Here is an 11,690-nt window from a genome sequence, read left to right as displayed (position 1 = left end):
ATCAGAATGGGTGGGAAAAGTTTGATCTCTGTGTCTTTGGTCATGGCATAGTGTTATTGCCAGAGGGCTGGTTTCAGTAACTGATCTCCTGAGATTTTCACACATAACAGACTCTAGAGTTAACATAGTATGGTGAAATAAAATAAACAAAAAAAAATCAATTTGTTTATTTAATCAATTTATTTAAGTTTTAATATACATGCATGCATTTACTAGTGGCTGCATTACCTACTGTTACCACTAGATGTCCCCGTGGCATCATTTCCCCATTGATTTGTTTCACATCGCAGCCTGTTATGAGCACGTGGTAATGTTTACTGTGTTAACAATGACCTCACCACATGCTATTTGGGTATTACTGAAAGAGTGCAAAACAGATTTATGAGTAGTAAAGGATTTTCAAATGATCTCGATTATATCATGCAATTCATGTAATTTTATATTTATGAATTCAGCATTTTTTTTTTTTTGGTTAATAAGAACAATGCAAATACTTTAAAGTAAATACATGTGACATGACAACATTTAAGAATAGAATAAAATGTTTTTTTTTTTTTCAGTTTCACTATTAATTTACATTAGCAGTCAGAGTGTAAAGAATTGTTGTAGATTATAAACCAAACCCCATGAATTTCTTTTTGTGTCTGCTCCCTGACAGGGACAAATGCAAGTCGTGACAGCACCGTCACAACACTAGTGTATTGTGATTTTATTTTATTTTTTGCATGTATTTAATCGATGTGATAACATAATAATACGTTTGTAACCATGAATTAAATGTCCGTATTGTGTGGTTAACTAGCCTAAATCCGATAAACAGTGCATCAGAGACTGTCCTCGAAACGTGCTCTTTGTTGTCTAGGCGTGCACCGACGAGGGGCGGGGCTTATTTACAACTAGACGAGGTGGAGTCTAAGTATATGGAGCTGCGGCTTCCGATTGGATGAGATTTCAACCCAGCGACTGAGAAAACAGTCTATAGCAAATAGGAAACGCCCCCACCCTGTACCGGGAAACTCACTTAAACGAGCGCGTGAGACGCACAACAGTTCAATGGGTTGTGGATTGAGAGTGCGGCACGGGATGAGGTTACAGCTTTAGCTGAAGGGAAACACAGTGGTATAGTAAGGTCTGTGATAACTGTGTTGAAAGAGCAAGTAATGAGTAACGGTCGCTGTTCTGTTCTGTTACTTGGAATGCAGACATTAGATAGGATAACGCTCCTAAACCGCAGTGTTGTGGCCGGAAGTCGCATCCTGTATCCGTTGCCAGTGTGAAGTGAATTTCTGAAGTCGTGAGTGTTCATTTCCGTTAAGGGTTTAGATTAGACACGGGATCCGGGATTGCAGATGTCCCATTCAGACCGAGTTTAGCACACTTGCAGCAAGCAGCGTCTCTATAACGTGTCATTCCGTTTAACCAGATCGAATTTGACGCAAAGTCGCCAAGATGCCTGAAGCTGGAACAGACATGAATATGGACCGACTCTTTGAGCTGAAAACCTCGGCTCCCATAGGCACGGAAAACATCCCACCTCCATCTTTGTCCAGTGGTCCGTCAGGGGACATCCTTCGCAACTTTTACCACACCAAAAGAGTTGGAAATTACCTCATCGGCAGAAAGCTGGGAGAGGGCTCTTTCGCCAAAGTGCGCGAGGGGCTGCACGCGCTCACCGGAGAGAAGGTGACTACTGATTTCAGTGCAATAAGTTGAACGACATGCTGTAATGTGTTTAAAATGTAACCTCAGCTGCACAGTGATGTGTAATTATTGTAAGTTGATCTATGAAGTATTGCTATGGATAAAGCTGCCAGAAGTCTGAATTCCAGTGTGTAACTGTTAAGTCGTGACCCTCTGTAACATTATCACTAACAATACATGCTATTATTTATTAGGAGGTGAGGAGCAGTAAAGCTTTTCATTCATATCCCCTTATACTGCAATATGCCCCTCTTTCTGGAAGCTTCCACAGTGTTCCAGTGCAAAAAAAAATCTAATCTTGCCATGCAATTAAGATATTTCTCTCTCTGCTTGCACTTGAATTCCAATCCACCTCAGGAGTGGTGCACACGATCCTCCATTTAAACACCTATGTAGTGTTAGGTAATGAAGGCACTTCGCTGGGCTTATTGAGATTTAGGTGTCTGAATTAATCTTAGATTAGCCCAGAAAAGCAATCAAAGCTTCCAAGTCATAATTTGTTGCTTCAGCAAGTTCACTGTGGATGGAAGTAGTAGGGAACTTTCCCAATGGAATTTATAGAGATTTTAGATCAGACATGGCCAGGGATGGGAGTAACAGCTTTTATAATGGGTATTTAAAAAAAAAAAGAATATTTTTACAACCTTTTTGTTTGCAAAGGAGCATAATGTGAAGATGCAGTAGTATTTACTAACGTTGTTATAACACACACTATTATTTTACTAAAGTCTCATCTGATTGGCAGGAAGATGTATAGTTATCACCATTACTACTGTTTGCCTTTGTTTCATTCCTCGTATTATATTGTGCGTTGATTGACATATTTGAGAAAATCTTTGAGAAAGTGGCCTCAAAATCCTACAGACTTCATTAAGGATTAGTTTAGCCCTCCAAAAGTCGCCTTTCACTGTTGCTGTGGGGACAAAAAAAAAATGTCTTTCCCATTGATGATGCAAACACGAGAAATCTCAGCCAGGAGCGAGCGCGCCTTGTTCTCCCTTCTCCTCATTCGCCCTTGCCCACATGACATCATCGGTGGGCTTGGGTGGGGCGATGGGAACACAGCACATGCTTCCCCTGTGTGTTTTGATCATGTGCAACCCATTTTCATCCTTTGTCTGTGGAGAAGATAAACATGTTAGCCTCATGCTTTGGGGTCAAACCCCCCCCTTACCATCAACCCCCGCAACCCTATTTGGTGAGACTGAGCTGATCATTGGCGATGGATCAAGAGCAAGTGTTGTTACATTTGCATTTAGGTGACTGTTTTGGATCTGCCGCGGGAAGGCTTTTAAGGTCTTTCTTTACATCTCCCTAGCCCTTCTGTTAGTCTAATTGGTGTAATTATTTGCTCAATTGGTCATGTATGACCTGTTTGCTCACAGGCTCCTTTATTGTCTGATGATTTGCCATGGCATGGCAGGCCACCTTCTGAATGCTCTTCATTTGCAAATACAGAGACAAGCACTTTGATCAGCATTGCCAGGCTCTTTTCAATGTTTCAATTTTCTGAAGAGTCTTTAAACCTTGACCTAGGAAATGTGGCAAAGATAAGGGGGGGGGATATCACTTAATGCTATTAAAATAATATAAAAACAATTGATCATAATTGACAACTAATATGTAATATTATAGTATATATAATAATAACATAATAGTATATGTAATAAATTAGTAGATTGGTAAATAATTTGTGCTTTTATATAAACAGGTGTACTGCTTTCCATGTGTTTTGTTTTGTTTTTTACTTCCATTCTATACTGTTGTTTAATAGTCCAAATAGGTTTCCAGTTCAGTGGAAGAATCTGGATGTTCAGTTAGAAGTCTCCTCCTCCCCAAAGGGTTGAGCTATTATTACAAGTGCTTCTATTATCTAGAGTTTAAGAGTGTTAATAGTGCAGACCCCCCTTTATACATACATAAATACACTTGTCGGCACTTTGCTAGCTTGGGTGTTTATTCAGCATTAGTGGTTTGTAGTGTCTGTTGTGACAAATGGGTGACATTAACAAGCCATTTGGGGTCCCAGCCTTTGGGTGGACGTGGTGTAAAGGGCTCGGGAATGTAGCTGTTACGCTAGTCATTTGTCCAGAACCCTCCCCCACTACCCCACTACCTCCTCCTTCTTTACAGGCTTCAGTGATCACCAGACTGTGGGTATCCCACAGTTTATATTAAATGAGAATCTGATCACCTATTGTATACTGTTGTCTGAATGCGTACATTTTACAACATTGCTTGAATTTTTGAAGGATGGTGACATGGCAACCGATTATTATGATGAAAGGACCTACAATGTTTGTGATTTAATGCAACGTTCATGCATATCCATACATTCTTTGCATTATCCACACTGGTAAATAAATAAACTAAAATAGTTATAATTCAAACATTCAGTTGTTTTAATGGTCCGAGTCTTGTATGTCTATTCTCTAGGTCGCAGTGAAAGTGATCGACAAAAGAAAGGCCAAGAAAGACTCCTATGTTACCAAAAACCTGCGCAGAGAGGGTCAGATCCAACAGATGATTCGCCACCCCAACATCACACAACTGCTAGACATCCTGGAGACTGAGAACAGTTACTATCTTGTGATGGAGCTCTGCCCAGGAGGAAACCTTATGAACCACATCTATGAGAAGAAGCGACTCGACGAGAGGGAGGCACAGAAATATGTCCGCCAGCTAGTCATGGCTGTGGAGCACCTGCACAGGGCTGGGGTAGTACACAGGTGAGACACAAATGTGTGATTTTAAATAAGTATACATTTTAAATGAGTATGATTTACTCTTTCCTAGCTTGAGCACCCTCAACTCAAATTCTCTATTATTTCTGTATCACATTTTGGAAAAAAATAAATGTTTAGATTTTTTGTGGGAGGTTTTTGTGTGTGTAAAAAAATAAAATAAAAAAAAGACCACCAGAAAAGCACAATAGGGACAGAAATGACCTTTATGTGGCCTGTATTGTGAAAAGCACTGAATGGAATAAATGCTCTGTATGCTAATTATCATTGTTGGCTTATCTGTAGTTTAGATAGTCATACTGAATCAGGAGAGCTCTGTAAAGCAACAGCATTATTTTTCTTCCTTCCTACAGAGACCTGAAGATTGAAAATCTTTTGCTGGATGAACAAGACAACATCAAGCTCATAGGTAAGCAAGTAAAGACACTCTTAAATCATTTGTTAAATACTGTTTTTCGATGCATGCGATAGAATTATTCTTAACAAAACCCAGTTCCAGAAAAAGGACTTTTTACAATGCAGCATCAACCCAGTCTTAATCTAAACTCATAGCACAATTAAATGGTCCTCTTTGGCATGTGGTGAGGACTGATGGAGCAATCATTATCTCATTAAAACCAAACAACCTCTCACCTCTGTGAAAGTCTGCTTCAGCATACAGAGTTGCTAGTTAACAGCTGAGTGTGACAGACAGGCTTAGTGTTGGACAGCTATAAACCCCCCTCAGCTGTGAGAGAGCTGCTGAAGACAAAGTCATGATTGCTTTCTTCTGTACCCCAAACTTAAGCTCAAGCAATGTTCAGACTATTCAAAATTCTTCTCTGGCCCTTTGTTTTAACCCAGATTTTGGACTTAGCAACTGTGCTGGAATCCTGGGATACTCTGACCCTTTTAGCACACAGTGTGGCAGCCCAGCCTACGCTGCCCCCGAGCTGCTCTCAAGGAAGAAGTACGGCCCTAAAGTAGATGTCTGGTCGATGTGAGTTCACATAACCTGCACCTCATGATTTCAACGTATTTCACACATTGAGCCAAGTTATTTATTGATTTAACAGAAAACAGAACTTTATACACCTTCAACTCAGTTACAGTTTTACTTGTGGAAAGATCCAACTGTTCTCAGAATTTGTTTATGTGTACATAAAGCTGCAGTGCAAATAATATGACTAGAATATTTGTTTCATATTCATTAAAATGTATTAAAATGAACAGAACCGAAGAGGTCATGTTTACAATGGTACTAATCCTTATAACCTACACATATGTGCTTTTGTTCTAATGCAGTGGAGTCAACATGTACGCCATGCTCACTGGCACACTTCCTTTCACGGTGGAGCCATTCAACCTCAAAGCATTACACCAGAGGATGGTGGACAAAGACATGAACCCCCTGCCTCCTTCAATCTCCTCAGGTACAGATAAATTTGCAATTCGATGATGCACTGAAATCAGCACATCTACAGTATCATTACAATCTCCATTGATTTTTATATCAGACAGAATTACTTTCTCAACTGTGTAAGAGGTAAATTCAGTGTATTATTCCACAGAAGAGGTGTACAGCAAGTAAAAAAATGCCCTGAGAAATTCAATAAAACAGTTTGACCAGGATGTGGACAGAACAGGTCACATATATTGACATAGCCACACAACTTTATCTATAGAAAAATTGAACGTTATAGTAATTTATATACTGTGTAAACCTATATAGTATCTTAGTGCAGTGTTGCACTTCCAACGAGCCACTAGAAGATTGATTTAATGATCAGTTTTCTTCTAAAAGTCATCCCTCAGTTGTAGTTTTGATGGTGTAGGTGTTGGATCTTGGTTAAGAGTTTATTTGAAGGCCCCAGTGTATGATTTCATTATTTTTTATAGCATAAAGGTGATCACAATAAACTGTAATTAATTTGCTTTAACGGTTTACCCAGCCCATGCCAGTAAAATGCCCCCCACAAGTTGTCTGTTACCCATCTACCTATCTATGTTTAAGGAAGAGGTTATACTCTACAACTTAGTACTGAAATAAGATAATCCTCCTTATGTAACGAAGATATTATCATGCACATGTAGGTGTCTTCTCATCAGTCTTCTTATGTAACACACTAGGTGAGAGGTACTGGGTTAATTGGATCTTACCACATAAAGTTGGTGGCATGGTTTTATCCTGGTTATGAGAGAGGGGTTGTGTTCCTCTAATATGCTGTACTAAAAGAGACTCGAACACACTGTTCTCTATAGTTCACTTGTCTCTCTAGAGAGGTTCGTTGAAGGTCAATTATAGATTTGCTGATGTCAGTGTCTGCGATTTTAATGAAGTAGAACTAAATGTAACTAAATGTAATTGAATAAACTCAGACAGTTTATTGTTTTTTTTTTGCCTACAGCTGCAGTTAGTTTACTGAAGAGCCTTTTGGAACCAGATCCTGCCAAAAGACCTAACATCCACCAAGTTATGGGTGATTCATGGCTACAGTTGGGAAATCCACACACAGGAATTCCTTACTTAAACAGGTAAAAGCAGCAAAAAAAAAACCCTTATTTATAATTTTGTATCAGACACAACTGGGTCAAGCAATCTGTTTTCTTTATGTATAATATAATGCTGCTGCCTTGCACAGGATCCATATTGAGGAGATCAACCACACAGTTCTTCTGCATATGACTGAACGAATGGGCTACAAGCACAGTGAAGTCCTTAGTGCTGTGCTCACTAACCGAGCTTGCCACACTCTTGCCGTCTATTTCCTCCTTAACAAGAAAATGAAAAGACTCTCCAAAGAGTACCGGGTGAGTGTGATACTTATTGGCACAGTAATCATTAATTTGCCATTTTACTTAACAAGAAATATTATTCAATCTTAAAATAATCAAATATGTCCATATAATAATCAGATTATTTTAGATAATAATCTTGATAAGGTTTATTGTAATCATATATTAAGAAATAGTAAATAAATTTGACTAGATTCAAGATATTTTAACTTGCTGAGCTGTGAGGGATCGAATGGTCCATCTGCTGAATGGGATGTAACCTATATTTATTTCTCCACAGGAAAAGCAGTACACTATGGAAAAGGAGAAAAAGAGTGAGCTATTCCAGACCCAGTGGAGGAAACACATTGAGAAAATCACCATTCCACCAAAGCAGACGCCGGTCTATTTGGCTGTGAGCAAAGGCCCCACCAAAGAAAAGAAACAGAAAACAGGTGAGTGCCTCAGACTGATGGCTGTCAGTCTCATGCTGTCAGTCCACAACACCCGAGACACATGTGGTGAAGAAATACTATGAATGTGGTTCATGTATGGGAGAAAATTTCCACTGAACTGGCTTAAAAAAATTGGATAATTGGATATTTATTGTGCAATTGATTCTACTTGTAATTTTATTTTGGATAACTCTCTGTCTTGGGATAAAAGGTACTACTCATTGTTATGGGCTTGGCCAGTTTTAAGAGTGTCTCTTTATTTCTCAGGGCTTCTTAAAGCAATGACTGGCCTGAAGGATGCTTACTCACGACAGGGTGGCTGCATTGCCTCCTCCTCCTTAGAATACCTAGAAATCCACCCGCTGTTTCCACAAACATCTCAAGGAGGGCGGCACCTTGATGCCAAGCCACCCAAGAAAGACGGCCCGAGAGCCATGGACGTGCCTGCGCGGCCACCTTCATCTCTGGGTGCACATTCCTGGGCATCAGCGAGCAAAGAGCCTAGCAAAGATGATCCACCATCTCCATGGTACAAGCTCACCAATGGAGCTCTCTTGCCACCACGACATGTTTCTGCTTTTCACCAACCAGACAGCTCCTACCTCAAAAAGGCTACTATCCCCAGTGTTCCAGTGGTCATTGTAAAACCCCAGCCCAAGAGTAGTCCCCCCAGCACAGACCGTCACAGCAAACCCGAGGGGGGCAGTAGTGGGAGCAGCAGTGGGGCGAGCAGTGGGGCGAGCAGTGGGGCGAGCAGTGGGGCGAGCAGTGGAGGCAGCAGTGGAGGCAGCAGTGGAGGCAGCAGTGGAGGCAGCAGTGGAGGCAGCAGTGGCGGCAGCAGTGGCAGCAGCACTGAGGAGCCCAACAGCCCACAGCATCGTGCCAAGTTCCCCTCCATGGGCATTGGACAGATTTTGAAAAAGAAAGTTCAACCCTTTGCATTTCCAGCACCTCTTTTCAGGCCCGAACCAGCCGTAGAGGTAGAGTCGCCGACTCCATACCATATGCAGACTCTACTATGTGCCTCTGGGGCACTCAAGACTCTGTGCTGATGACGAAGGCATATTTGTACTATCTTATGAAGTTGCTGTTTCACACCTAGATCTTAAGAACTCTCATGTACTGAAATACGCATACTTTTAAAACAGGAACTGTATGCAGTAAACTGACATTAACTACCACTGATTTTTATTCCGTTTCGAAGCACCAGGGCTTCCAAAGTGGCGGGGTAATAGAACTTGAATTCTCCGCGGAGTGAGCTGTCCTTGATATGCACAGATAGATGCCTGGGCACACCCCAACTCCGAGCACTGTGTTATTAATTACCTCTAATGTGGCACATTGGTCACAGACTAGTAATATTTTCATTTTACTGCAAAACACAACTTGAGGATCATATAAAGACTTTCATTAAACCACATATTTTTTCAGTAGAAGATGCTGCATCACTGCCACTTCACTATGTTCTTCAGAGCATCTGTGAAGCAAATCATCCTGAGATTGTTTTATGAGCAGCACGAGTAAAGCTGTTGCTGCATTTCCACCTCACAATTTACAGACTCTCAGGTCTACTTCACAGAAAAGAAAATCTCCCACTTCGTCTTGCTGTGAATTAGTGTCACCACTAGCTTTTTGCTTACCTTGAAAGAGATTGCTGAACAGTTGTATAGCCTTAAATACCATGTGTTAAAGCCCTTTGGTCAAAATGGGGCCAGTCAGAAGTATTGTTACATTGTGTACCTGTGTGTTATCACTCTGAATAAATACATGCATTTTCGGGGAGGGAGTCGGGGTTCATCATGTTGTAACCCATCATGTTGAGTGATGTAGTAGACAGTGCAATAGTGCAATTATTTTGTACCCAGTGTTAACCATCTACATGCTTTAATTCTGTTCACTGAACAGTTTTAACCCTGTGATGTGAGAACCACATGTAAATATGAACTTGGTGTGTCTTTCATGTTGTGAGTACATTGATACCTTCACACTCATTGCACATTACTGTAGTTGAGGTAAAAAAGCTTTCAAAGTGTTTACTTGAACAGAAGGCTATGAACTGTTTGTTAACAAACTTCTTTTCTAACACGAAATTCCTCTTTGCATGCGAAAAGACATTGTTCCAATGATTTGTAGGCTGTTGGACGTGGTTTTGTTACAGTGAGCAATGAACCTGAGGTCTAAAGTCCTTTGAATTCTGAGGACCTTTTTTGTAAACTTTCTAACAACTTGTGCTTAAGTGAGAAGAGATTTTTATGCTGTAAAAAAAAAAGATTTTTAATATTTATATTTTAAAAACGAGTATTTGTGCTCCATTTCCTTTTGCACTAAACACACATTGCTTTTATGACACATCTTACACAATAAAACTGATTTGACTGAGACTATTAGTTTTATGATGTCATGTTTTACTACCTCACATACATTGCCTGTAACGTGAAGCCTGGCATTTTCGTGATGTCCACTCTTCTCATGGGACACCTGTGAAATAAGGGACAGCTGAACAACCCCACAGACCTCGTTTAATCCTGTCAGCTGTGCAATAGCCCCACAAATACCCAACATATGCACACACAGTATGTGTATGTACTCTCTATACCCCTGATAAATGATCTGGGTGCTCACACACTCTGTCCTGGAGTGTCTAAGCTAGAGAGAGTGAACAATGTCCCCAGAGGTTTATGAGTGATTCTTAAAATGTAAAAACTTTTATTTTTCATGCAATTTCTTTCTTTAAGATTAACTAAAAATATAAATTCATTTCTTGCACTCATCAAATAAGGCCATACTAATGATTTACTAAATCTTTTTAACTTAATAATTTATTTTCAATCTATAATTAGGCAAACATGGCTGACCTCAAGATGTAATGAGAAATTTCGTAGTTCTTCATCTTCAGGAAAATTTGGATGATGCAACTTCCTACTGAACATGTGACTTGTGGACTATTCCAAATATTTCATAGGGGTGAATGAGTTTAAGAGAGAATGTGGTAGGAATAAAACCTACATACAATAGAAATAGGTGACTCATAGAAAAGGATGTTTTAGGCACAAGATGTTAAATAGGTTCATACTTTAATTAAAAAATACTAAGACTACAAAAATTCTGTTACCAAATAGGCCAATATTCCTAATTATTAAACCTGTAGATAGGTTGAAATATTATTTTGAAGTTATTTATTTTGAACATGCATAACACTTTACCCATGTTTGAAATGTCTTTTACCTTTTACATAATTACAATCAATAGGAGACAATTAAGGAGTCAGGCGTGCAAGATACCTAGTCAAGAGACCCTGAATCTGAGTGATCCATCTATTCACTCTGCTGCCAGCAAATCATGCCATCAGTCTTGTATTGCTTTTGTCATGCTTTCATTACACACATTTCTATTAAATTTGACCTATCAATAAACTCAAAGCAAATTTACTCAATGATCCCATTTGTGATCCCTATTAAAAGCTAAAAAAACAGGCAAATTTAATTCATGTTGGCTGCCTTTGATTACAATCAGCTATTAGATTAAATGTTCCAAATGTACTCAGTCAGTTAACAAAAAATACTGTTATTTAAATTTTATATTTCCTCAATTTTATAAATTGACCGATTAGTATTGCACTGGCTTTGAGTGGGACTGAAAAAGATAAAGAAGAAGAAGAAAAAAAAAAAAAAAAACCCAGCACATATCTGTAACTGGAACTAATATTTCACAAACTACTATGGCAGTAACACTGTTAATCTAATCCGTCTCTGTACACCCACACACTAACACTTGATGCCTCCCCAAACACAGACATCACGAATCAGTTTAAAAAAGTGTTTGACTAAAATGCAGCAGCAAAATGGAAGAATGAACGACACTGGCAAGCACAGGCAAGATGATGGTTTTGTGACTTTCTTGGCTTAAACTCTGCATCCTAGGTGTTAAAGCAGTTTGTAAGCTTTTCCTGGCTGTCAGAATTGCTATGATCTTCATTAGTCAACACCAGGCCATTGGCCTCTCACTGGGTAGTAGCTGCTCTTCCTACTCAATCTGT

The 11,690-nt window shown here is 39.6% G+C and overlaps 1 protein-coding gene across 1 annotated transcript; it reads left to right on the top strand.

Moving 5' to 3' along the window:
* Nucleotides 1–1,015: 1,015 nt before the first annotated feature.
* hunk (hormonally up-regulated Neu-associated kinase) lies at nucleotides 1,016–10,025 on the top strand. The gene is made up of 9 exons (XM_058411279.1): nucleotides 1,016–1,683; nucleotides 4,138–4,430; nucleotides 4,799–4,854; nucleotides 5,289–5,424; nucleotides 5,730–5,857; nucleotides 6,833–6,959; nucleotides 7,067–7,235; nucleotides 7,501–7,654; nucleotides 7,922–10,025. Exons 1-9 carry the CDS (start codon nucleotides 1,450–1,452, stop codon nucleotides 8,704–8,706), a joined length of 2,082 nt encoding a protein of 693 aa, XP_058267262.1. The 5' UTR covers nucleotides 1,016–1,449; the 3' UTR covers nucleotides 8,707–10,025.
* Nucleotides 10,026–11,690: the final 1,665 nt, after the last annotated feature.

Source organism: Hemibagrus wyckioides, linkage group LG16 (assembly GCF_019097595.1).
Source record: "Hemibagrus wyckioides isolate EC202008001 linkage group LG16, SWU_Hwy_1.0, whole genome shotgun sequence".
NCBI classification, from domain to species: domain Eukaryota; kingdom Metazoa; phylum Chordata; class Actinopteri; order Siluriformes; family Bagridae; genus Hemibagrus; species Hemibagrus wyckioides.
The sequence above is the reverse complement of the archived record's forward strand: the minus strand, read 5'-3'. Positions and strand labels throughout refer to the sequence as shown.

What these genes read in the sequence shown, in the direction of transcription:
- hunk (XM_058411279.1), top strand. Translation starts at nt 1,450, where the DNA reads ATGCCTGAAGCTGGAACAGACATGAATATGGACCGACTCTTTGAGCTG. An exon ending in GCCTCCTTCAATCTCCTCAG is followed by an intron (nt 5,858 to 6,832) that starts GTACAGATAAAT and finishes TTTTGCCTACAG; the next exon opens with CTGCAGTTAGTTTACTGAAG. An exon ending in GACTCTCCAAAGAGTACCGG is followed by an intron (nt 7,236 to 7,500) that starts GTGAGTGTGATA and finishes ATTTCTCCACAG; the next exon opens with GAAAAGCAGTACACTATGGA.